We start from the raw sequence: 25,919 nt of genomic DNA, 5'->3' as shown, positions 1-25,919 counted from the left end.
TTTCCCTCAGCAGCCTGCTAGGCATTCTGTGCCCATGGCATCCCATGGAGATACTACTGAGTCGGCGTCCACTGGGAGCTGTCTTGGGGGATGGAATGGCCACCGCACGTACAAATCTTACAAGTTAGATGCTCCCTACGTTTACCCTCTTTATAAAATATGCTAAATATAATTGTGCAGGAGGAAATTTGCGAAGCTCAAGATCAAGTTCGAATTGTCAATGAAGGAAAGCACGTCGCTGGTGATGGAGGAACTAAGAATTATCGACCTCTCAAAGCGGTTGAAAGAACAAAACGAGTAGGAAGGACTTTCTTCTGTATATTTACTGCTGCTAACAACTGTCTCTAAAGTCAACTCCTAGAATTGCTACTTGAGCTGAATTCGAGCATCCGCATCCCTCGACATTTTCGCTATGACTTGGGCGTTCCCACGGAACCAATGCCCAAAACACATTTTCCCGGCTCTGATAGCCTTCCGGAACTTAATTATGATCCTGCAACTGCCCGCCAAAAACTGCGTGAAGCGAGAGAGAAGCTACTAGAAGGATCGATGTCGATAACCGCGTGCCAACGCTTGGAGGAATCTATGTCTCGAAGTGATAATTTTATACCAGCTCTTCGATACGTCGAATTACTCAAGACGCCGCATACTGTTCCGGCCAATGCTGTCAACTTAACTTTGGATGAAGATATCGATGCTGCGTTGGGGTTTTTATCACCGGAACACGACCTGGAGTATACAAAAAATCTCGATTCTGGTTCCGGATTTACCCGAAGCGGCGATAGGCCAATGACGGCCGAACGAGAACGCGAAATTATCCTTCGCAACCCAACATCAATGTACAACTGGCTGCGCAAAAACGACCCAAGCGCGTTTCAGGAGGCTGATACTCTCGGCTTTTCTGAAAAGTCATTAACCTCGGCGAAATCCGCAGCGACCCGAACTTCAAAAAGAGCGGCTGCCCAAGGACCGAAAGATGACAAAGTGTTTGAAGATGATATTCTTCTTGAGGTAGAGCCAGAACTCAATCGAAGTGCCGGCCGTAATAAAAGAAGGAGAGACGATGACGGCGGGTATCGTCCAAAGGGTGGCAACGGCGGAAGAGGCAGAAAGAAAAAAGAAGACGGTGTCAAGAGGAGAAAGGGTGTAGTTACCCCAACCATCTGAGCTCCTTGATATTATTGCCATTGCTATTGTCCCAATTTGAATCACTCTCTGCTTGTATAGTTCCACTGTACTATAACTCTGTTCATCCTTCTCCTATCTTTGATTTTTTTCAATATTCAACAGTCACAGGTTTGCAATGTCTATCTCACTCCACCTTTATATCCTCATATTTAGGACAACGTCTCTCAACCACCCAAGGTGTGGCTTCGAATTCTCCCCATATTCCTATTTACTGCCCAAGGAAGGAGAGAGACTCGCTGATAACCTTGGTTTTTACAGCTATTCTTAACGTCTACTTCAAAAAACCGCGGCCTCTGACCAGGTTTTCACAGCTTTCATTGATCTCTCAGGATTGGATAGCGTTATCAACCCATGAGTCTCGCCTCAATACACGAACAACCTCAGTACTTAAGAGTCAACTGCGAGCTCGATACAACACGGTACGAATACCCAGAAGAATTTCTGAAACAGATAAAATATTTGTGGGGAACGACCCATTATCAATCCTTACGTGAATTGAAGTCCCTGCAAGATAATCCACTCGGCCATATGCCCCAGTAGGCAGAGTATTCTTTTGATAGAAAGGTTTGTGACTACAATAACCTCTTAATTCCAACGATAGACGTGATAGCCAACGGTAGATAATTCTTAAGAGACTGAATACCGCTGAATATCCAAGCATTATCCAAGTATACAGCTAGAAATGTCTCATCTAGTTACCTGAGGTCGTCACTCAGAGTTATATATGCATCTATGCCTACGGAGTCCACACACACTAGACTGGGTCCCCCACCAAAATTACGTCTGGAATATTATCGTACACCTCACTCGCCTACCCCTAGTCCAGGAACTGTGTGAATACCTTCGAAGGTCCTACCAGCCTTTACTCTCTTGGGTGTGAAGCCAGAGGAAGATATGCCAGTTAAACCTGATTGGGCGAGCTAGTGCCAAGCAACGGGAGTGAAATCCCGAAAGTTTGGTCAGCAGTGACAGCCCTATGCGGATGACGTCAGCATTTTGCCAGTTTAGGAAGGCGTTTTGCTCTGGGCGTGCCAAGCACCATTACTCGCCCTCAATAGTGATTTCAACTGCATCTCTTCCACTGCTGGGGCTACCAGATCGCACCAATGCTACATATAATTCATTCCATCAGGATCTATCCAGGAAATGATTTTTGTAACTGGCAGGGCCCTTTTTTTGCACCCAAATTTTTCCTATCACAAAACTTGTCGCTCAGTGCTAGCCAGGGTTATTATGTGGTATGATGGGCAAAGCGGCTGAAGTAACGAAAATTTGAAGGGATTGGTAACATTTTTCTAGAGAATTTGACAGCATATTCGAGCAGAATATTCTGAAAGATTCCGACTTCGGATTAATGCATGTAGAGAACCTTGCCCATCTGGCACTCATGGAACTTTATTTCTCGACAGTGAGGAGATGTTGAGATTTTTGGCCTCAAGGGGCCAGCGATTGGGCGGTATAATGCTTGCCACGTCACCAATGCAATAGACATTAAAGATATCAGGGAAGCAATCATGCCCCTGTGAACATCGATGAATAGGATGATCTGGAAAGATGGGGGGAGGGATTGGAGGTTGAATGCGGAGTTGAATGAGAGGGGCCTCCTAGAAGGCCCTTCACTGCCTCGGGATATTAAAACGATGCAGAATGGAGCATCCAAGGAGCTTTCAGAACCGAGTGCGTTAAATCAACTGAATTGGATAACATTACCAACGGCTTAAGCATGGCGAACAGTCGCTGGTGGGGCCGAAAACGAACAGCAAACTCTGTGGCTTGCTCGGAAGTATAACTACTCTCCACAGATAACGAGTCGCAATATTCCCTGTCTATGGACCCCATGGATGTCACTGAGACGCTGATGAGGGGTCTGGGGTCTGTGCGAACTCGTCGCTTCCACGCGCAGTGGCTTGACAGCATGCTCATCCGACAATATCCTTCCATCCGCCAACGGGTTTTGACCACGAATGGCGGCCGCCAGGAGAAACATGCTTTCGATCAGCTGAAATGACGCTGGCTGAAACGTTCAAGCTCACAAGGCTCGATTTTCTTGGACAAGTACCCATGCCAACGCCTAGGGCTTGATTAAGGTTGAGCAAGCACCATGGCGAGGATTTACTAGCCGAGCCCTCATAGTAGGCCAGCTTTCGAGAAGCATGCCTTGAAAACCCCGCCGGTTGATCGGCCCTCAGTCAGACCGTGTGTTTATGTTGTCTGCACCCTGACCTCAGATATTCCAATAGTCAGTAAAGTTCCGCGATAAAGCCGAATAGCTTCATTCTTCAGTTATTAACTAGATATAGTTAGCTGCCCCTCTGTCGCAGGAATTAATAATATATCCGTCAACCTAGGATACTCTGTAAGCCCGGCGGCCCGGGCCAGACCGCTGCAAACAGTGACATGGTTCTCCGGGCAACTGCATCCTCACCCCTGCCCTACAAGCTCTAGAGCCAATGACCTCCTTTCCCTCTATTCCACTGAACACCCTCTGCACTTTGTTGACCAAGCCTCACACCCCTCTTCTCGCTGAATTACTTTTCTACTTGAGCCATATTTCCTATAGCACCAGATAATGTATGCATCTATGCATACTAAATTGACATTGACGAATCCGGGAGTATTGGAAATAGAAGAGAAGTGGGGCCCTTGCTACATAGGCATCGTTCCACCAAGTTGCTGATATTGAAGAATGCACGGCTCTTCAGGGTACTCCCTAATGGAATCAGCACAGCCAGCCTTGACAGGAAATGGGCGGGTAATTCGCCTCGAAATGCAAGCCACCTCCCATTTTAAAATGAGCGAATTGGAAGACAATTCTGGAGTTTTGCAGGGGAGGTTTTGTCAGTTGAATATCCATTCTATCGTGTTGTTCATGGATGGGTGCAGCGAGATGGCTCCGGAGCTATCTACTCCTCGCTTGGGACGCAGAAAAGATCCGCTATTTTCGTTCTCTGAACCCCAATTGGGATACTGCTCAGTATCATTGCGTTCAATCTTGGAGGGACGCACATGAACGATGCACACGCTCAGAAGCTATCATTTGATTACCTCCCCTCCTTCGAAATCCGACTGCTCCAGCCAGTTTGGCTCATTCCAAAAGATTCGATTGGCTTTGGGCATTCGGGAATTTGGGCTCCTGGGCTCATACATACCATGAACCCTGAAGATGCTTCGGGTGATCAACTGGCATGAAAAGAGGATAAAAGGGCTCCTCACACCCACCAAGAACGTCCATTTCTGAGATACAGTCCATCAACCCTCTACTCCCTCTTCTTATAACCTTCAATTCCAAGTTCACTCCAAGAACATTCAATCTACAACGCCACCATGAGTACATTTTCCGGTAACAAGGTCTTTTGCTTCCACCAGGGCAGTGGTAGGAACGGCGAGCTTTGGTACAATGTGTACAATGGATCCAACTGGACCGGCGATGTGCGTGTCCCAAACACTGGCATGTCTTCAAGACCCTCTGCAGTCTACTACCGATCCAAGCTCTATTGTTTCCACCAGGGATACGGTGACAATGGTGAACTTTGGTACAATGTATATGACGGAAACACTTGGGCGGGTGACGTCAAAGTTCCAAACACTGGAATGTCGGCTGGCCCATCTATTGTGATCTACAACGACAAGATCTACTGCTTCCACCAGGGTTACGGAAAGAACGGCGAGCTTTGGTACAACGTTTTTGACGGTTTCTCCTGGGCCGGTGATGTGCGTGTTCCCAACACTGGCATGTCATCTGAACCCTCTGTCATTATCTACAACGACAAACTCTACTGCTTTCACCAGGGATATGGTGACAATGGTGAACTCTGGTATAACGTGTTCGACGGATTCAGCTGGGCCAAGGACACGAAGGTGCCCAACACTGGAATGTCTGAGGGTCCCTCAGCGATCCTCTACAACTGCAAAATCTATTGCTTCCACCAGGGCAGCGGACATAACGGAGAGCTCTGGTACAATGTGTTTGACGGCAGCAGCTGGAAGGGAGACGTGAAAGTTTCTAACACTGGCATGTCCTCAACTCCGTCTGCTATGATCTACGACAACAAGATTTATTGTTTCCATCAAGGATACGGAGACAATGGAGAGCTTTGGTATAACAGATTTAATGGAAACGCATGGTCCGGCGACTCCAAAGTGTCCAACACGGGAATTTCAGTTGGTCCCTGGGCGGTTGTTGCCTAGGTATGTGTGTACAAGTGGAGAGATATCTAACGTTGCCGTGGATGCTGATATCAATATAGATTAATAACAATAAATCATTGGCAATTTTTGTCGAAGGCTTCGTGTTTTCCGCCTACTGTGCCGGCCGTTGGATGGGCCTCTGGATGATTGAAGGCCCCACGTTGGAGTGTATGAAACTTTGGCCTTCCTTGATTTCAATGATGAAATGTCTTTTTTCTGTCTCCACGACTGTGGGGAGACGGATGTTTGCTCTGCTCAATACGGGAAACATAAAAAATCAGCGTGTATCCAAAATCTTAAATTTCACATAGCAACGATCGTCAATCCTCCGTGCACCAAATGCCAATATATATCTTGGACTATGAGTCGTTTTAAGCTCCTGTAGTTGATGCCAGGTATTAATATAGGTGGGACATCAGAATATGTTTCTGATAACATGTTCATACAATAGAGCAGAGGTGTACTGAATGAGTTCTGTGGTGCCTTAGACTACACTCCAGGTCCTCCAACTTAAATCAACACAGCTGGGATCAATGGTCTTGTTGAACTGTAAAAGCTTGCTGAGAAAAACTGTTTCGTACACCTCCCAAGCTTGGCTCGGTATCTGGATTGTGTCTGGAAATGCGTGTGCTTGAACCACACACACAGGTTTCTAGGTAAGCGTTCTCTGGAGAAAGAGGGGTTTCCTCCGCAGCAACACGGGGGCTGGTGGAAAACGAGGCTGAGGCACAGCCATGTCAAGAGATGATGAAGAATCAAGAAACGGTGCTGCCCAAGGGTAATGCTGACATTATTGAGGCTTTGGTTTAGTTCTATTAGGGCTTTGATCTCCTGATTTGTCGATTTTTCGTGTTTGCCCTCATCGCGCCAAGCATGCCGCCGGAGCAATCAACACTCCGCAATCTAATAACAAATCCCACGATGGCTCTGCCGGTCGACCCAGTCAATGGTTAGAGCGGAGATCTTTCGCATTCCAAAAGACAGTTAATCAGAAAGCACTAAGAGACGTGTATCTGCTGCGCCCTGTTAGCCAGCCATATATAAAAACTAGCCATGGTCGGGCCGTGACTGGTCTTTCTATCCAACGATGGTCACATCAACTTAAATAGTTGACAAGTTCATATTTCATATCCGGCTTTCTTTGCTTGCATAAGTGCTATTACTATGAGGAGTGGTCTGGTTCTTACCTTGCCCCTACTTGCGGGATCAACCCGTGTTCCCAGTCGTCGATGTGCATACGGCGATGCATGCTGGCCAAACGCTCATGAATGGAACTCGTTTAATTCCTCAATCTCAGGCAGTTTGATCAGGTCATTTCCTTCGGCCGCAGTTTGCCACAGCGAACGCTATGATGAAGCACAATGTACTGTTGCAACAGATAACTGGGTAAACAGCTATTGGCGAACGAATCAGACAGGCGCTTATGCAGCTATCTTATGGGAACTTGGTGAAAAGGGTCAATGTTTCATTGGATCACCGCGGGATGCTCCTTGCGATCAAGGCATTGGTACAAATGGGGCCGAAGCTCGTTCAATCAAGCTATACCTCTGATATATGGAGTATGTGAATAGTTCCCTACTACTCTGTTAACGTAACACACGTTACGGATGTGCAGGCTGCAGTTAAGTTTGCGTTGAAGCACGACTTGTACCTAGTAGTGAAGAATACCGGGCATGACCAGTGAGTATTGTTCTATACTAACCTTCGCACCATGAAACGACTGCTTAGCTTCAACTAGTCTAGATCGCTCAAGTGGCCGGGGAGCATTTGCAATATGGACTCATAATTTGAAAGGAAAAGAATGGAATAGTTCCTTCGTCCCACAGGGAGCTCCGCTGAACGTGGCTGGGATTCCTGCCGTAACACTTCAAACAGGAGAACAGTGGCAAGGTATCATTTCACCTTTATATCATTTATGGCCCCATCCAATCTGATCCCGTCACAGATGTGTATAAAGCTGCCGCCGAGCAAGGTGTCATTGTGGTTGGTGGTGCAGCTCGAACTGTTGGCTCAGCTGGGGGTTACATGACGGACGGGGGACATGGCCCCTTTTCACATTTTTATGGGCTTGCTGTGGATAGTAGGTCCTATATTTACTCTATAGGTTCCAATCTCAGATATATAACTAATATTCTCAGACGTATTGGAAGTTAAGCTTATTGATGCGAAAGGTAGACGCAGAATTCTCAACCAATATACTAATCCAGAATATTTTTACGCCATTCGTGGAGGTGGAAGTGCTAGGGGTGTAAGTTCTACTGGCATCCTATACATATTAAAATTAGTAGAATTTAACCTCAGTCACAGGCGATAACGTCAGTAACATACAAAACCCATACTAACCCATCGCATATCCAAGTAGGCGTGGTTCAATTCAATGTCACCACCACCTCTACATTGTGAGTTGTCCTCAATAAGTCATTGAAGGCGCTACCGGTCGTTACAGAGGCAGGATATACTGGATATGGTACTGCGAATCTTGTCCTAGGGGCTGATGAGCCAGCAGGATTTGCTGCAATTTTCATTCAGCCTAATGCGACAAATACTACTTTTATCGAAGCTTTCAGGGAATATCGCGATATCTCCAAGATTCCAGGAGTGTCGGGAATTACTGCCAATTTCGATTTCCCTAGTTGGATTGAGTACTCGAAAGTCTTCATACAGGATCCACATATTGCGTCGAACACTATTGATGAATCTAGATTACTAACTTCTGACGTTTTATTGAGCCGTACTGATGATATTGTGGGCCTTATGATGGAAAATGTGTCGAACCCGTCTGGATTCAATTTCAGTATGAATTTTGTCTACCTCCTAACATGTCAGCTTTCCTTGCTAATAGCGTACAACTATAGTTGGCAAGGTAAATCCTGCCGAACGAGATAACACCGCCACCCATCCCGCGTGGAAGTATAGCCGTGCTCTTCTTAGTTTCTCAGCAAATTGGAAAGACGATGCTTCGGCCGACGAGAAGCGAAGAGCTCAGCTGCAACTGGTGGAAATAAGTAAGAAATTTAGTGAAATAGTAGGCCCAGATGGAGGAACCTATCTTAACGAGGCTAATCCGTAAGTTCTTGTTCATACTGGCTGGCCATACTCCGTACTCTGCATGCTTTGTCACTGTTATTTGTGCTGATGGCTGTATACAACGATATAGCTATGAACCGGACTGGCAGAATGTCTTCTGGGGAGAAAAATACAAAAGGCTGCTGGCCATTAAGAGATGCATCGACCCGACGAATCCTTTTGTGTGCAATCGCTGCGTGGGGACGGATATCATACTCGAGCCATAAAAGCGGCATTCGTGCACACCACGAATCAGGTGCTGGTACTTTATCCTTGGACGTTGTCCAGCGTCAGGTTAACTAAACGCCTTTATTGTCTGTTGCTACGCACGATAACTTTTTGTACGGGGCACATTGGTCTACCGAGTTTGTGGAAGAATGTATATACTTATGTTCTATTGAAATATATGTACATACATACATAGGCACACAGTAAGAATAATGCCATCCTAAAGTTGAGCTGAGAAGAGCTGGACGCGACGTGAAGCAGAATGACTGGACCAAAATAGCATTCAACAAACCAAATGAATCAAGTATCCGAGTTATCCTCGCATTGTCCACCTAGGTATTCTGCTGGAGGCGACGGCAGAAACAAGACGACGTGATGGGAACATCGGCCAGCGTGAGTAGGGGGTCAAGTATCCGTTTGATGGACTGAGCTTCGGGGAAGCGTTTCATTCTCACGAGACACTCGTGATAGCCATGCAAAGCCCAAACATTATTTGGATGAGTACGGGCACGAGGTAGCTTGGTATTATAGCCCAGATCAGCGGCGTATACCTCCATAGCACGTTGAGTAGCCCCCGATTCGAGTGAAAGCGCACCATATGCGTGCCGTGCTGGCTGCATCCACCCCCATGGCTCATCGTAGGTGAGTGAGCCTTCCAGTAAAATAGCTCGTTCAAGGTGAATAAATGCTTCGTCCGTGTTGCCTTGGCGGAATAGATACTCGCCTTCCAGCATCGCTTCTGCAACTCGAAGAATATCACTACATTTGTTATTAAACAAGGTGCGAGAATCGGGAACACGCTTCAGTGCCTCGTGGAAATTCTCACGATACAATTTGGCTTCTGCAGCTCTGCTGGTGACAGCAGCCGCGATTCCTTTCGCGTACCACATCATGGCCGTAGTAACAGCATATAGATCCGGGTCAGTAGGGGTTTGGAGAGCGAGGATATCATCCCAGCGCCCAAAACGAATGAGAACGTGCATCCGGATGCTCAAGAAGCTTTCCAGCCAATCTGCCATTGGAGGGGACTCTACACGAATCAGCTGCTCGGGAACAGCAGCTTCTAGCAGGTCGACATTTTGAAGAGCGACTTTTGACTGACCCGCAAACATCGCAGCATAGATCAAGAAGTGATAGTCGTGAGCCCTGTAAAGTGTGTAGAAGTTCAGAGAACCTTCTCGCTCCACAAATTTTCGATCTGCAGCAGTTGCTTTTGTGTTCGCAGTAATAGCCATCTCATAGTTCCCACATAGGATATCGATATGGGAGGGCATGTGGTTGAGGTGGCCGGCATCAGGAACAAGTTCGCGAAGGGCATCGGCCCAAGGCGCCGCCACCTCGGGGGTATTCGACATTTCCATGAGATGAATATACAAGTGTAGTAGTCCAGGGTGTTCAGAGCCACCAGGGAGCCTGAGAGCAGGCTCCAGAACCTGACGTGCTTCTTCTGTTCGCGCACCCTGGGCAGGCTTCCCAGTCTCCAGATCCCACAGTTGCCACGGAGTCAAATTCATCAATGCGTCTGCGTAGAGCGCAGCAACGTCAAGATCCCCCGGAAAGGACGCGTACACCGCAGCCATGGCAGCAGCATAGTCCAGATTCCATACTGAAAGATCATCCACCAGACGGCTTTCTTGGTATCGGTGCTTGAGAGCGTTCACGAGGGCTTGTTCCACGACAGATGCACCGTGTATATTTTCTCTCGCCTGTTCAACGGCACGATATGTCTGAGTCGCAATCTCGTCGCGTTCGTCTAGATCGAATGCCTCCCATGGCTTGTTGTAGTTTGGACCTCGGGTGTATGCCAGGCCCCAGTACGCAATGGCGCAGTCAGGGTCGTGCGCAATGGCCCGCTCAAAGCATTTCGCGGCCTCCTCGTGATTGAAAGCGTACGTCCAGACGAGGCCACGGTCGAACCATGCCTGCGCGTGTGAGCAGGTCGTGGAGACGGGGCGGTGGAATGTGCCCAGGTCGAAATAGGGGTCGGCGCTGGAGACGCGTGCGCGGTCGGCGGCCATAATTTAACTAACTATTATGAGAGCTGGGCGGGTGAGCAAATTAACGCGGATTGCAACTCAAACCAACTCACGCAAAACTAAAGCGTGTCCCTGGCGATCGCTGGAGGCCTTCGAATGCGACTGAAGGCATCATTGACCCTTTCAAACCCTCAGATTGCGGCTGTGCCGCCGTCGGTTGTACGGCATTCTCGGCCCAGCCAGGCCCTGAGGAGGCGAAATCGTACCATCCTAGACGGCCACTCTCCAGCGTGCTTAGCGACGACGGCGTCAACACGAGCACAGAGTTCACCTCTAGTGCGTCAAGGCTGTCAGGCTACTAACCAACTAACTATGTACGGAGTACTCTGCATCATTCGAGGGTGCAGGCTGGGTTGCAGGGCTGCCTATCGTCAGCCGCATGACTCACAACGGCGATGTTTATGGCGGCCTACGGCCTTGTCTTCTCTGAAATGACTTCACGCCTGTAAAGATCGTTGTTATATATCAGGAATAAAAAATGGCTCGCCTTCACGCAATCAAAACCAGCTACAGGTCCAAGAGTATCCATATTCCCTCCCCCTTTCTCACCACAACTCCCCCAGATGCCAAACCGATCACGTTTAACCAGATTGATTTTGCTACCTCGCCCCTGCACGAGTATAAGGACCACTATGCTGTGGTGCTAGATAATGTTCTAAGCCCTTCAGAATGCGATGAGCTGCTGTCACTGGCAGAGCAAAGCGTAGAAGAGCCTGGCGACGACCCTTGGAAACCGGCCCTGGTTAATGTCGGCGCTGGGCATGAGGTCCTTCATACCGACTACCGGAACTCGGACCGCATTATCTGGGATAACGAAACCGTCGTGAGCCGACTGCTGAGCCGATGTTTCCAGGCAGATGGGATAAAAGAACGGGTGAGCATCATTGCCGGGACTCAGTGCAGGACTATGCTGGGGAAACGGGCTCTGGATGCAGGCGAGAGGTGGCGTATCGTTAAGCTGAACGACCGCATGCGATTTCTTCGCTATGGGAAAGGGCAGTTCTTTAGACGTACGCCTGGGATTTCTCTATGTGTGAGTGTTCAATTTTGAGCAGACTTGACTGACCATCTTTGGGGGCCATAGCGCATTGTGATGGTGCATATGCAACGGAAACTCAACGCACATTCTACACTTTGCACCTTTATCTCAATGGGCCAACAGATGCAAACCCACTCAGAGGAGGTGCTACCACCTTCTGGTCGTCTGATGAGAAGCGGAGGGTTGATGTTCACCCAAAAACTGGCAGCGTCCTGATCTTTCAACATCGTGGCTTGCTGCATTCGGGGGATGATGTCCTAGAGGGAATTAAATACACGATGAGATCAGATATCATGTACGAACGGGATGATATTGAGGAACAATAGTAGTCTGGAAATTAAAATTATCTTTAGTTAGCACTTGGTTCTAGAAGACCATATCATTTACAATCTGATCAGTTTGAACCTAGCACATATTATAAAGGGGAATGGTGTCAATGAGCAGTTTATATAGCAGGCCTAGTGTTCGGCTCACGGTGATCACTACTCAAAGAGCCAAGAAAGGGGAAAAGGAAAGGTGCTGGGCCTATGTATAAAAAGGAGGCTGCGTACTCGATTAGCCCCCTCATATGTGGTATTGGGTGCTATGCCGGGATACAAGTAGTCACACCTCAACGCAATTATCGCAACTTTTGATTGTGAAGCTTCGATGGGCAACACCTATCACCTCGCATAAGGGCAGAGAATTGACTGCTTATGACCTGTTTCAATAGATAATTTTACACTCATTCTCTTCTACATTTCTTTTCAATCAACCGCAATGGCAATTACAATTCTTCCACCCGTTGTCGACGAGCCATACACCTCTGAAAATGACGATGGCCATAATGACGCCGACTCTGACATTGAAATGGAGGATGCTACCTCTCGTCCCGCTAAGAGGCCACGCCTCTCCAAAGGCACAATAGTTACCCCAGGGGAAGTCGTCACAGATGATCCGCAATGGATGAGGTCTGCCACTCGCGCCCCTCTTTTCTCACGAAAGTGACTGATGATGTCTACCGCAGAGGCCATGGCACATTCACTCCAACACCCTTATCGAGCACCATCATCGCGACCGTTGCCGGTACTATCCTCAAAACCAATAAACTCCTTTCCGTCTACCCCCTCCGCGCCCGCTACACCCCCGAAATCGGCGACCTGGTAATCGGTCGCATCGTCGAAGTCCAATCGCGTCGATGGAAAGTTGACGTCGCAGCTCCTTTACTTGCCAATCTTCCCCTTTCTGCGATTAATTTACCCGGTGGCATCTTGCGCAAACGTACTACGGCAGACGAGCTCCAGATCCGGTCATTTTTTAACGAGGGCGATCTCTTAGTAGCGGAGGTGCAGAGCGTGCATCAGGATGGTTCAGCGTCGCTGCATACGCGTTCGTTAAAATACGGGAAGCTACGTAATGGCATATTTCTCGCTGTGGCTGGCATGGGTGGTGCTGGCATTGCGCGTGGGACCGGCGTCGTTCGGAGCCGCAGACAGGTCTGGACTGTTACAGGCGCCAATGGCGGTTCTGACATCGAAGTCATTTTAGGCGTTAACGGGTATATCTGGATATCGAAGCGATCGGACTCACTTGGGGCGGATGAAGATGGTGGAATGGGCATGTCGATTACTCGGCTGGAGGATATGGTTTCGGGCACGATGTACTCGAGCCAGAATGATGAGATTTCTCTTGCGACAAGAAGAGAGATCGCAAGGCTGGCTGGATGTATAAGAGTATTAGTGCAAGGTGGGATCAAGGTTGATGAAGATACTGTTATGAAAGCCTACATGGTGAGCTTGGACGTGGAGCTTGAGACCGGTGTTGAAGACAGTGATGATGAAGATGAGAAGCACGGTACGAAAAGGGAGGGGAGGGATTACTTGGGCGGTGAGCGAGCAGCTAGGATTCTAGATGCCGTCCTTGATCGGTGATTGCTACTAAGTGAGTTTTCAACGAATACGATCACTACCATTGGGAGAGAAACGTCGTTATATCGTAAGTCTATCTATATCATCAAAAAATACAAAGCCAGGGGCACGGGGCGATCAAGGACCGCCTATAATCAACGGGAAAGGTCTATAGTTTAAACACTGGCACCACTCCGGCCCATTCCCCCTTCGCCCTCTCCTCCCAATACCCATCTTTTCCAATTTTCAGCTTCCAAACTGGCCCATCATCGTCCTCATCTTCTACGGCACTGCAACTGAATCCATCACCAGAGTCGAGTCGACTGAACCACTTGGGCTTCCAAGCTTCTTCTCTAACCTCCATCTCCTTTCTTCTATGCCTCTGGCTTTCCTCTAATAATCCCTTCAGCTCCTCTGCTGCATCAACATCGCCTTTCTCCAGCGCCCTCTGATCTGGCCTCAGCCGACTATCCGTTGGAGGTAACTTCCCGTCTTCAACTACCGTGATCTCGTTAAGGCTAGCAGTAAATACCGTAAAGCCATAGTGTTTCTGCGGCTTATCGACAAGCGGGCCTGCAACCCAAATCGTCTTGCTGGTTTCTCGGCCATGCTCAGTAAGGTGAAGGGACGAAGCCCAGGAGCCCTGTAGACCAAGAGGTAACACTTCGCCATGGGTGTCAAGGGCTTGGACGCTGACCTCTTCACTACGACCAGAGAACATACCGCCGGCCTTGAACGTGACAATAGTCTTTTGACCCGTAGTTTCGTTGACGATGCACATCTCACCTACAGGCTCAACGTACTTCTCGCCGGCAATGATATTCCTTAAGAAAGAAGTTCCAGAGGACCAGCTATAATGTTCGCCACTAGAATGCAATGTTAAACGCACTTTACCCTCAGTGATAACCTCCGCAGACTTCCCCCAAAACTTTTGCGTCGGTTTAGGGGACTGGGCGAAACTCCAGTCTTTGGAATCCGCTTGGTATGCCAGTTGAACTGGCCGATGTGAGACTTTCTCCCCAATAAACCGGAAGCCGGCGTCACCGCGAATCATTTCATACGTTTCACCTAACATTGGGTTGAACGGTTTCCGTAAGCTTCTCTCCCTAACTCGCATATTCGAAAATGGCGAAATTGCGAATGCGGTCACATATATAAGCCGCTCTAAACCATCCGTGGCGCTGGCGGCTTTATCTAGCAGCCCTGAATACTCAAATTGCTCTGCAGCGCGTTGCAGGAGCGATATTGGCTCATTAGCAGAAACGGGCATCGAAATTGTTGATAGATCTTTGCCGACGTTTTTGCGCAGAAATCCAATTAAACTAGGCGGCATCACCGTTGGAGCGGTGATGGTCTTTCGACGAGCAATGTTTTCCACGGGTAAGGGGGCTAAGGATTTCGACTTTATCGGGAATAAGGAGGAGGAATTATCGTGTTTAAACTTGAGAAAACGATCCCCATCTTCAATATCACTGCCGGAGAGTGACGACTCGTCGCCTGCCGCAGTCTCTGCGATATCGCTTTCCGCAGCTTCATCTCCACTGTCCCGATGAATTTTTAAAAGCGGAGAGCCAGCGCCATCGTGAGCATCAAAAAATTCCTGAGAAAAGCTCGATTCCATACTTGAGCGGGTTCGAATTGAGGGAGCTATCGAGCGAAGCCGTCTCTTTTCCAGAAGGCCCGAAAAATCGGAAACAACGGAGTTTAGCTCTTGAAGAAGTGCCATGAGGCTATCATGCACAGCATCACCCTTCCCGCTGCTCATATCTGTTGTTGGTTTGATGCCTACAGATGACTCTTGGGAAATTGATCGCGGAGTTGGTGGAGCATTTTCATTTCTGGGTTTCAGCTTCCAAAAGGACCGTTTTTCACCTCGATCAGTGATCTCATTTGCAATGTCCCCTTGCTGCGACACATTACGAGGGCTGGCCTGGCCTGCTCGGCGATCGCCATAAAGTAAGTATTTCGGATCCGTGTCTTTGGCAAGCTGCTTCACTGTATCTCTAGCAATCGCAACTTTCTCCACCAAAGATTCTACCTCCGTCCAGGTCCTGGTATCATGAACCATAGTACTCTGCCTTCGTGCTGGTATTGAATGTGTTCGCACTTTTATTTTCGGCGTCGTTGGCGATGCATCGTCCTCTGCTTTAGATGCCTTTTCCATCGCGCATTTCCAAAGATCAAAATCCTGGTCATTGAGAGCGCGAAGATGCCAAATCTCAGCACCAGAATCTATAGAAATTTCTCTGGTTTCTTCATTAGTTGCGATGGCAGCAAGCGAAAGAGGGATAGCACCGCGTAATGCAGGAGAATTGCGATCGTGGTAATAGGAGAGAGTTGAGGTATTGAAATCCAAAGAAAAGAAACGGCGGGCATAGCCTTGATGTCTTTTTCGACGCCGCTTTTGGAGAACACCAGTATGCATAGGCGGAGGATGTGCAGTACTTGACCCCTGGGATGCTCCTTTTGTATGGCTCTTTAATCCGTGGGAAGCCCCAATTGACTCCGTAGAATCGGCGCTATTAATCGGACTCGGCCGGGACATGGTACTGTTCCCAGCAACCGAGGTGGCAACAGCTTGCGAGTGGTGAACCTGATGACCGGATCGCGGCGGGCAATAAGTCGGATATGTTAATAGTACAAAGGTCGCAGTTTTCGATATTTGCTTTGAAAACGTATTATCAAATACCAAGGCATAATTTCCACCTTCGCCAGTTCCAACATCATAGGTTCCCTGTGATATTTTATCTGCTTCACATTTTCCAACCCACCGAACTGGCTTTAAGCCGATACCTTTCAGCTTCTCCGTAACAAGCGATGACGACGCATTGCCCAATTTTCCATTATCCTTTACGTCACCAATATCATTGGTAGAATGGATAGAGGCAGAAGTCGCGGTTAATGTTCCCGCAGTGCCAGGATGCTTGAATAGTCCGAAATTCAGGGACTTCTTATGGGGCTGGATGCTCCATGAAATAGTATGATCCACACCCACATTAACCCATCGGACAAGGTATGACTGCGGTTGTTAAGAATTGATGGCTCATCAGTCTCACGTACAGCAAGAGACGGCGTGGGATGCATACTTTGCTATGGATTTCAATTTCCTCCATTCCAGCCATCGTGCTGGATCACGCACAGATTGTTATATGGTGGGTGCAGAATGCTATAATTGCTGAAATCAATGTTTCAAGGGCTTTCACGAGCCTATCCGGCTACTCCGAAGTGGACAGATAGTGCGGAGCCGAAGTCGTCAAGTTTGGATTAGAAAGATAGCGCGATAGGGGGGAAAAACAATAAAACCACCATATCAAAAAGAAATGGAATAGCAGGCGTCAACCACCAGGCGAAAGCTGCCAGGTGCTTGCAGTGCGGCTGGACGCCAAACTAATGGCGATGATGCGGTTGGACGCATGCTCCTGCGGGCGGTTCCGCGTGGCAGTACCCAGGTACGGCGTCCACTATTAGTCATTTGTACTAACCGCAAATAGCTAGCGCCACTATATGACGCAATTTCGACGGCGTTGAATGTTTTCAAGGTTCGAGTTCGCGGTTTTAAAGGGTGACATGGGAGACGTTGGCTATGTATTATACAACACATCAAAATTGGAGCAATTCTCCATCTGGTCTGCACAAAAGACCATTCATCAGACACTTGGACAACGAATGTATGCGGGCAGCTTGGAAAGAAGTTCTGACTTGCGAAAGACCAATTACCCGATGCCATATAATCACCCAATTTCATTCTCTACACACCATCAATAAACCGTAAATAAAAACATATATCAGCAGACAAATTGGAAATAGAGTGATGGGAGAGCAAAGAACCTAACAAAATCCAAATACATGAAGAGACAGTTGTAAAAGTATGACTGGGTGAACCAAGGTATATCCTCAAGGGCCATGACCTAAATCAATGCACACCCCTTTCATGGTCATACAAGTGTCTCAAGCCGAGAAAATGCTCACAACGCTAATATAGAAACAATATGACGGTATAAAAGTAGCGCTAAATCCAGACGAAATATGTTTAGCAAACAAAAGAATAAATATAACAAAAAAACAAAAACTTCATACTCTTATGCTGCTGCAGGAATAATAGCTCTCAGGCTTTCTTTGATTCGATCTCGAAGTCTCATACCCGTGGGGGCTTCATCTTCAACATACCTGCGAGAGTGGCGCCGTTCTCCCCGTCGCTCTCGATTCTCGTGGTGCGTGTAACTGTCCCTTCTAGCAGACCTTGGCTGAGCGTCACTATCCCTCCTTGATTTATGGTGTTCTTTGTGTTCTCTATGCTCGCGGTGGGTACGAGGACCCTCTCCTAGTAACTCCCTTCTTCGACGTCGTTCATCTTCCACACCCGGACTCCTATCGCGGTGATGGCGCCTATGTCTGTGGTGACCATGGCCATGTGAGTGGGAACGATTAGAAGAATCAGAATGGCGCGCAGGAGATTTCGATGGTCCTGAACTAGACCCGTTCACCCTGAGAATCGGTCCCGACGTATTTGATTCTCCATTGGCTAGAAGTTTGAGTAGAGCAACGGGCTTTGCTGCAAGAGAAGATAGGCCGTTCTGACTTGAGCTACCCCGACTCCTCGATGCTGACTCGCGTCGAATTTCGTGATATTTCGGAGGGGCCCGTTCTTCCTCCCTGTGTCTTCGTCTCCTCCGCTTTTCTTCTTGCTCCTGCTCTGCATACATTTTTGCGGCCTTCCGAAGCCGACTTGCGGTTAGATTATTAGGCCCAACATTTCTATACTCTTCCTTTTCGCCTCTTGACTGCTGGAACCCTGGTGGATGTTCAAAAGAAGTTGCATTATCGTGTCTTTCTCGTTGCCTGCGTCTTCTACGCCTGGTATCTTCCGGCAGCTCCCGCCTGTGCGACCACACGGATTCAACATTGGGGGAGCCCACAGCAATGGTTTTGTCTGTGGCTAGCTTGGGTGTTGCCGTGTCTGCCGGGACTGGAACTTCTTCAACCGCAGCCTCTTCCTCTGGAGTCTCCTCAACTGTAGTCTCTTCTACTGCAGCTGCTTCAGCCACACCCTCTTCCACTGCAACCCCTTCCACTGCAACCTCTTCCACCGGTATCTCCTCAACCACAGCTTCTTCAATCACAGTCTCTTCCACTGGAGTCTCCTCAGCTGCAGCCTGTTCTACTGCAGCCTTTTCCATTGGGGTCTCCTCAACCACAGCTTCTTCAACTGCAGCCTTTTCCACCGGGATCTCCTCAACCACAGCTTCTTCAATCACAGTCTCTTCCTCTGGAGTCTCCTCAGCTGCAGTCTCTTCCACTGCAGCTGCTTCAGCCACACCCTCTTCCACTGCAACCTCTTCCACCGGTATCTCCTCAACCACAGCTTCTTCAATCACAGTCTCTTCCCCTGGAGTCTCCTCAGCTGCAGTCTCTTCCACTGCAGCTGCTTCAGCCTCTCCCTCTTCCACCACTGGAGTCTCTTCCACTGGAGTCTCTTCCACTGCAGTCTCTTCCACTGGAGTCTCTTCCACTGGAGTCTCTTCCACTGGAGTCTCTTCAACTGCAGCCTCTTGCACTAGTGTCTCTTCAGCTGGTATTTTCTCAGTGGCAGCCCCTTCAACTGAAGCATCTTTAGTCGGTTGTTCTAGTAGGGACTCTTCCGGTTGACACTTTTCTAAGGGAGTTTCTGTTGAGACTGTTGCTTCCGTGACAGTTTCATTCGTTTCTTTCTCCAAAACTACTTCAACAGGTGTATCTTCAACAATCACCTCACTTACTGCTTCGGGTTCTTGTTTTTCTTCACTTAACGTATCATCATCTATGTCTCGTTCTGGTTGAGCAGCGGCCAAGTCTTCAGGAAATGGTTCCACAACAGTAACTTCCGGTTCATCAGATCCGGCTTTCTCGACGTCGATATCTAACTCTTTCGTCTCCGTAGGAGTTTCCATGGTATTCTCCTCCGCCTTACCTGCCAAATCTATCTCTTGTACGTCGTCTTCTGCGACTAGTTTTCCAGACTCTGCACCTACCACGGCTTCCTCCACAGCCTCTCCACTGGAAGATTCTTCGGTATCGTCTTTCGTATCGGAAGTGTTCTCATCCAGGGCAGGCGACTCCTTGAGCCCTTCAGCCGGTTTATCTTCCCATTCCGTCCAGTCATCTAGGGTATCATCAATGCCTGGTATTTCTTTAGGCTCATCATCAACGACCGTCTTTGCAGTGGTACAGTTAGGGTCGGATTCAGAATCTGCCTGCGGCTCTTCGGTAACATCATGCTCGTTGTCTGCGGGAGACAATGATTCACCGGCAGCAGACTCTGATGCTGCCTCGTCCAGAGTATAAGTAAGTTTGTCATCTTCGAGATCCGGCGCTTCGAGAACATTGCCGCGAGGATCTTCAAAATCAAAATCATCAATTACAGCTTCATTTTTTTCTGCCTCCTTTTCTGCTTCGACTTGATCGATTTCCGCTGCAGGGTCAACATCAGGAAAAGTTGATTCGTCTATTACGTGAATTAGCCAGCCGCGCCAGGAATAAAAAAAAAAGCAACACAGCCAAACCTTCATGTTGCTCCTCCTCATTTGCTGCTTTAGTGGGGACTTCTGGTTCCTGTACTTCTTCTCCATTGTTAGAGCTGGGCTCTGTTCCAGACGATTCGACTGTTTCTAGGTTATCCGACGCTTCGGGACAAATAGGATTGCTGCCATCTACAGTTTCGTCTGGGGCCTTGGATAGGTCTTTTGTATCATTTTCCCCTATCTGCCCTTCCACGGCCAATACATCTATGTGTTCCTCAGTAGGAGAGGTATCAGCGGTGTTCTCACTCGCCGTTCCGTCTTCAGAGGAGGGGCAGTCTGTCGCAGTTACGGGCGCTTTTGACGGCTGCTCTTCAGGTACTGTTTCTATATGTCCTGGTTCAGGTCAGACACGGCAAAATGACGAGAGATTAAAAGAGCATAAACTAGGTTTTCTAGCAAACTCACCAGCAGCCTGCTCGGGAATATCACTGGTATCTATCGGCGTCGACTCATCCTTGGGCGGTTCTGTAGGAGGATCCCCTGGGGCCGTCTCCTTCGATTCAGTGTCAGTGGAATTGTTCTCATTGTCGACAGTCGTATTAGCTTGAGGGGGATGGGAAGCCACGGGAACACCCAAGTATACAAGGGAGTCGCGATCGAATGAATGATACTTAAATCCAGGAATATTAGCATACGTGAAGGACTTTGTTTTCGCCATCTTCAGCTGTTGCAGCCTGGGCTGCAGCGCCATCTATCTTCTGAGATTCCTCGTTGACGTTCTTATTATTAGGTTCGGTAGCGTTGAAGTCGAATGGTTGTCCCTTCTTGCTTTTCTTTTTCCCTTTTTTTGCCATTGCTATGAGCCTGAATTAAGACCGGGGAGGGGGGGGGGGTTTGGAGGGAAGGAATGGCAAGATGAGGAAGGTTATCTAGTGAAATGAGTGGTAAGTCTCGGCACCACGAAGTCTGTATATGGTTCAAAGGAGTGACACCGGACAAAAGAACAGCGTCATTGAAATCCGATAGGCGCAGGGCTGGTCACGAAAGCAACTTGTTGGGCGTAGTATTGGTAAGGAACCAGCAATGCGACAGAGTCAGCGTCTAACCTTGATTACCCAAATAGAAACAGGGACATCATGTCAACTAGAAAGGGCACGCGTTAAACCTGGATGGCGCGAATAATTCGGAAGAAGCGGCCGAGGATATTCATTGAACCAGTAAAATGGGGGAGGGCTTGCCATTGGGCCACGTCTCGCGAATCCCGGGTACGATAAATATTTAGAAGCCCCGATCACGGATAAAGTGATGCGGTTCCACGCCAAGAAGGATCCCAAGAGCATGGACGTCGAAAACGGCGGGAAGCACTAGCATTGTCGAAACCAATGCTGGTGACATCCCTAGGACCCCACACGGGATCCGCAACACCGACAGATCAAGAGAGGCTGGGATACGCCGCTCGCTAGCCTATTTTCTATAACAATGGAGGACCAGTATGAGAGTGAGGACGTAAGATGCATGGCCTTGCACCTGAAGGGGCCGGATGGCCGAAGAAACAAGAACAGAAACCAGTGGAATTGCAGCAAGAACCAAGACAGCCAGTCTTCTGTGATGATAATCCACGAAATAGGTTTGACAAGCCATGTCTTTCGGCCCAACGTCAGCAAATTATTGTGTATCATCGGCAATCAGCGCCAGTCGGAGAAAGCAGGGCGGCGGGCAACACTACGAAAGCTTGTGGAACAGGCTCCCTTATCATTGGCTTTGTTGCTTCAGTGGAACTGCAGATTCACGCAGGATTGACGGCGACATGCTGCATGGCCAGAGTGGGGTGAGCGACCAGGAGGACATGGCCCCTGGCACCTGACTGCCAGCGCAGTCGATTCACCCAATTCCACGACAAAGACATCTTCAGGATCAGGCAAAACGACAACGAAGGCTGATGCCCCAGCAAGGGCGAGAGTCAGCCCAGGATGCCAGCGGTGGTGGAAGACAAGCGCGTGAGGCGCGAGAATTGTCGAGGGCTGGGCCGGGCCGAGAATAGCGCAACTTGGTGGGCGGCGCTGATTGGCTGCTTGCCTTGCTGCGCGTTCGTGATTGGATGCCTCACACGTGGGCTCGCAGGCAGCCAAACACAGCAAACAGGCAGCGATGCACTCGCCCCGATCGAGCGATCTTTCATCCCAAGGCAGCGACTCATCGGCGGCTGGAGGAATGGAGATGCCAATATGTTACATATCACCTTGGACATGGCAGATTCCAGACATGTCAACCTTTCGCCGTGAGACTAACAGGAAATCACAAACCTCAGTGTGTTGACAGTACGGAGTAAGCGACTACGGAATCGCGAGCCGGAGCACAGACGCGCAAACCCCAAACCAGGATCACCATACAAGCAAATATTGCCCGCCATGCAATTGGTGAATCGTCACGATCCGATGCCTCCATTCACAGGTTCACGTCGCATGTCAACCGAGTCATGTGATTGCCGTTCCAGTTAGCCACCCCGCTCGTCATTTTGCGGCCAACAGGCCACCATCCCAAGTCAGCGAATCGTGGCGAACAGCACTCGGAAATACCTCCTTTTTTAGAGAGCCATGCAGATGCATAACGCATCTGTACCGATCCTGTCTTAGTAACCCGCATGCTCAGTACCTTGACAACCGGATCGATACGGGGTCATGTGAGTAGTGTTTTGTTTATTGTTTTTTTTTTTTTGCTTGCCTTGTCAGGCCATCAATGTTGCATGCCTGACGGGAAAATGCGGGATCTGGGGAAGCGTGAAACTAGCAATTATTGGATCATAACACCCTGTACTAATTGTGTGGGTGGTGCTGGATGGCCGAGGATATCCGCTGTGAGCGAATTATGCAGATGGTGGCTAAAGACTCCTCCTCACGCCTTTGGAGACGAGGGGAGGTCCTTTCCCTTTGCTCAGCATAGGATGCTCTAATTAGCCCGTCATCTGCGCCAGAGAACTGCTTGCGCCTTTGGAGAGATTCCTGTTGAAATTGATTTCGCGGTCCAACAAAGAAGCGCCTCTTTGTGGCCTGAATTCGGAGTATTTGTTGTCTCGCTGTGTCTGGCCAGCATGGCGATGAATTGCCACAGTGCGTTGCCTAAACGGCGAATGAAGAGCTAGAGAATACTCAACGGCATCCACCAGGCACAGGCCCGACAGCTCACCACGTATGGATAGCAAAATTCCTTGCTGTTATGGTTCTGTCTATGAGTCATTTCAGGCCTCACTTGTTTCCTTCGTTTCAATTTTTTCTATTTTGATTCAATATTGAATCCAGGCCTTGCCGTTTAGCAGCCAGTTCCCCTTGGAATAACCTCTTTTCATTCGCCTTGGAGCCGTCATACTCCCTTCAGGGCTAAGCAACTCAAATGTGCCGGGAGCACATGTATAAATGTTAAGGCTGGAGCTTACATATAGCCTTGCGGCACAAGACTTGACACCTGGCTTGCACCATCTTATCCAAGACGGCTGTGGATCACATTGCGCCCACAGGGTCTTTTACGAATTAGAAAGTGCGTCATAAGTACTGCCAAAGATAGGATGTTTGGCCGGTCGATCCCGTCAATAGCCAAGAAGTGTCTATAATGAGGCGAAAGCCCTGTCGTAGCATTGAATTCCACGAGGCGCGGGTGTAGCATGCAGAAATGTACGGAAACAGGGCCAATGCATAACTTCATGTGAATATCACAAAGCAGCTGGGCATGTGCCTTTTCCACAAAATACATATGGCAACATGCATTTCTACACGCCACGAGAATCTCTCCAACATCTACTTATGCAGCCATCTCATAGGATTAATAAACAATTGCTAACCTACAAAATCCTTCTATCATACGTCTATTGGAAGCTGGCGTTATACAGCAGCTTTGCCGTGGTGTTTACACCTGGGTTGGTAATTGCCGGGTGAGCCAAGGCCTTGATAGCGTCACAAGCTACCTGTGGTGGGACGCCCGCAGAAGACATCAGGAGAGCAGCAACTCCACAGACATGGGGAGCAGCCATAGATGTGCCGGAGAAGATTCCAGTGCGGTTTCCAGGCAACGTGGACAAGATTCTGTTTCCGGGTGCATAAACATCAACTACAATTCGGTAGCATTGTTAGCGGCATTTTAAACGCATAGAATGCTGGTAAACAGCCTGTGGAGGCCAACATACTCAGAGATCCAAAGTTGGAGAAGGACGCCTTGGTGTCATCAATGGAGCTTGCAGCAGCCGTGCAGACTGATTTGACAGATGCAGGTGACTCATTAATGGCGTCACGCTATGGAGTATACGTGGTCAGTTTCCTCCAATTTCAAAACAAAATAGCCACAGTAGGGTGGAAGCATCTTTTCACGCACATTAGCATTGCCAGCGGCAACCCCGAGGAAGAGTCCGGCTTTGACTGCATTTTCTGCGGCCGCATTCAACGCAGTGGCAGTGTCACCCGTCAAACTGAGGTTCATGACTGCCTTGCCAATAAGACGCCTTTCTTTGGCATGTTTCACGGCCCAATCCATCGCAGCAATGATCCCACTGTCAGGACCTCTAGAATCCTTGCCAAGTGCCTTGACTGCGATCACCTTTGCTTTCTTAGCGACACCATAAGTCTTTGACGCAATTGTACCAGCGACATGAGTCCCATGGCCATGCTCGTCGGTAGGCACTTCATCCACAACATTAGTGCCCCATTCTGCCCGACCCTCGAATTCTGGGTGGGTGATATCGATGCCGGTGTCTACAATATATGCCGTTACACCTTCTCCAGCAGAGCGGTGATAGACGTAATCCGAGCTACCACGTTTTATATGCGAGACTCGACCGAGTCCCCATGTAGGTGCATCTTTTTGGGTTTCATACAAAAGTGTTCCGCTGGCCATTCGGTCAGGTTCAACATATGCGACCTACAACAGGATTTTCAGAATTGTTCTTTTAAAAGGGAAGAAAACTGGTTCGTACGTTAGCATGGTTAACAATTTCTTTAATTGTTTCGCTATCGAATTTTCCGCTGTAGCCTCTCCAGCCTTCAATATCAAAGCTGAATTTCAAACCAGCGAAGTCGCTCGATCCTCTCTTTGCAAGGTTTCCGCGATGAACTCTGGCAGCCCAATTTTTATGGGAATCAAAGTCTGAACTTGAAGTTCCATCCTTCATCACCACGATATAGGAATTCGGGATGACATTGTTTTGATTGTCGAAGTTAAGAAGGTCCCCGGCATCGACAACGGATGTCAGAGCCAATGTACCAGCAAGAAGTTTAAAAAGAAGTCCCATGATTAAATCGAGATAGTCAAATAGCACGCACACGTTATTCGTTGTATGTAAAACTCCGCAAGGACAACGAGGGAGGGATCGGTATTTAAATGTACCTAAACACCTGGACCCTATACCCCGTCAATTACTCCGTATTCACAAGACTTTGTTCTCTTCTGCCCACTTCATTCGGCTACATCCATGAAATTGCTTTGCAGGAGATCATGGGGAGAGGGGCGAAAACGAGGAAGACCAGGTTAGAAACAGCCGGTATCCCAGCAGCGACCAGGCATTTAGCAAGCCCTCCGAGATAAACATTATTATTCCCGTCAAACACACCAGGAAGACATGCTAATGCCGAGAGATACTGGGAGCAGTTTGGTTTGTTCTGGAAGAACTGGGGCTTGAATGTTTGTCCATGATCCTAGTACGATGCAACATCCACCAGGGTTCCTCGCCCAACATAACAGTTAGCGCTGGTTAACTGACTAGTTAACTGTTCCATTGTTGGAAAGGTAAGCTAACTTGTTCATCAGCATA

At 48.6% G+C, this 25,919-nt stretch overlaps 9 protein-coding genes across 9 annotated transcripts; 5 read left to right on the top strand and 4 right to left on the bottom strand.

The window, feature by feature from the left end:
- Positions 1-34: 34 nt before the first annotated feature.
- Positions 35-1,167, top strand: LOZ57_005074 (uncharacterized protein; the record flags this gene model as incomplete). Its single annotated transcript, XM_049254108.1, has 3 exons — positions 35-123; positions 181-297; positions 351-1,167. 3 exons carry the CDS (start codon positions 35-37, stop codon positions 1,165-1,167), a joined length of 1,023 nt encoding a protein of 340 aa, XP_049106955.1.
- A 3,345-nt stretch (positions 1,168-4,512) lies between these two features.
- Positions 4,513-5,376, top strand: LOZ57_005073 (uncharacterized protein; the record flags this gene model as incomplete). Its single annotated transcript, XM_049254107.1, has 1 exon — positions 4,513-5,376. The coding sequence occupies one exon, from the start codon at positions 4,513-4,515 to the stop codon at positions 5,374-5,376; it is 864 nt and encodes a 287-aa protein (XP_049106954.1).
- A 1,423-nt stretch (positions 5,377-6,799) lies between these two features.
- LOZ57_005072 (uncharacterized protein) lies at positions 6,800-8,446 on the top strand (the record flags this gene model as incomplete). The annotated part of the gene is made up of 8 exons (XM_049254106.1): positions 6,800-6,935; positions 6,999-7,056; positions 7,115-7,266; positions 7,322-7,456; positions 7,515-7,624; positions 7,684-7,734; positions 7,795-8,170; positions 8,232-8,446. 8 exons carry the CDS (start codon positions 6,800-6,802, stop codon positions 8,444-8,446), a joined length of 1,233 nt encoding a protein of 410 aa, XP_049106953.1.
- A 556-nt stretch (positions 8,447-9,002) lies between these two features.
- On the bottom strand, positions 9,003-10,688 carry LOZ57_005071 (uncharacterized protein; the record flags this gene model as incomplete). Its single annotated transcript, XM_049254105.1, has 1 exon — positions 9,003-10,688. The coding sequence occupies one exon, from the start codon at positions 10,686-10,688 to the stop codon at positions 9,003-9,005; it is 1,686 nt and encodes a 561-aa protein (XP_049106952.1).
- A 496-nt stretch (positions 10,689-11,184) lies between these two features.
- On the top strand, positions 11,185-12,071 carry LOZ57_005070 (uncharacterized protein; the record flags this gene model as incomplete). Its single annotated transcript, XM_049254104.1, has 2 exons — positions 11,185-11,716; positions 11,791-12,071. 2 exons carry the CDS (start codon positions 11,185-11,187, stop codon positions 12,069-12,071), a joined length of 813 nt encoding a protein of 270 aa, XP_049106951.1.
- Positions 12,072-12,504: 433 nt separating this feature from the next.
- rrp4 (Exosome complex component rrp4) lies at positions 12,505-13,655 on the top strand (the record flags this gene model as incomplete). Its single annotated transcript, XM_049254103.1, has 2 exons — positions 12,505-12,695; positions 12,752-13,655. 2 exons carry the CDS (start codon positions 12,505-12,507, stop codon positions 13,653-13,655), a joined length of 1,095 nt encoding a protein of 364 aa, XP_049106950.1.
- A 145-nt stretch (positions 13,656-13,800) lies between these two features.
- Positions 13,801-16,753, bottom strand: OSH3 (Oxysterol-binding protein 3; the record flags this gene model as incomplete). Its single annotated transcript, XM_049254102.1, has 2 exons — positions 13,801-16,650; positions 16,718-16,753. 2 exons carry the CDS (start codon positions 16,751-16,753, stop codon positions 13,801-13,803), a joined length of 2,886 nt encoding a protein of 961 aa, XP_049106949.1.
- A 957-nt stretch (positions 16,754-17,710) lies between these two features.
- Positions 17,711-20,982, bottom strand: LOZ57_005067 (uncharacterized protein; the record flags this gene model as incomplete). Its single annotated transcript, XM_049254101.1, has 4 exons — positions 17,711-20,112; positions 20,171-20,521; positions 20,594-20,798; positions 20,824-20,982. The coding sequence occupies 4 exons, from the start codon at positions 20,980-20,982 to the stop codon at positions 17,711-17,713; spliced, it is 3,117 nt and encodes a 1,038-aa protein (XP_049106948.1).
- Positions 20,983-23,984: 3,002 nt separating this feature from the next.
- LOZ57_005066 (uncharacterized protein) lies at positions 23,985-25,400 on the bottom strand (the record flags this gene model as incomplete). Its single annotated transcript, XM_049254100.1, has 4 exons — positions 23,985-24,226; positions 24,303-24,408; positions 24,488-25,030; positions 25,086-25,400. 4 exons carry the CDS (start codon positions 25,398-25,400, stop codon positions 23,985-23,987), a joined length of 1,206 nt encoding a protein of 401 aa, XP_049106947.1.
- Between the last annotated feature and the right edge of the window lie 519 nt (positions 25,401-25,919).

The sequence above is a fragment of the Ophidiomyces ophidiicola genome (genome assembly GCF_022830035.1).
Source record: "Ophidiomyces ophidiicola strain CBS 122913 chromosome Unknown scaffold_23, whole genome shotgun sequence".
Classification (NCBI taxonomy): Eukaryota; Fungi; Ascomycota; class Eurotiomycetes; order Onygenales; family Onygenaceae; genus Ophidiomyces; species Ophidiomyces ophidiicola.
Note: the sequence above shows the minus strand (reverse complement) of the source record. Positions and strands in the feature narration are given on the sequence as shown.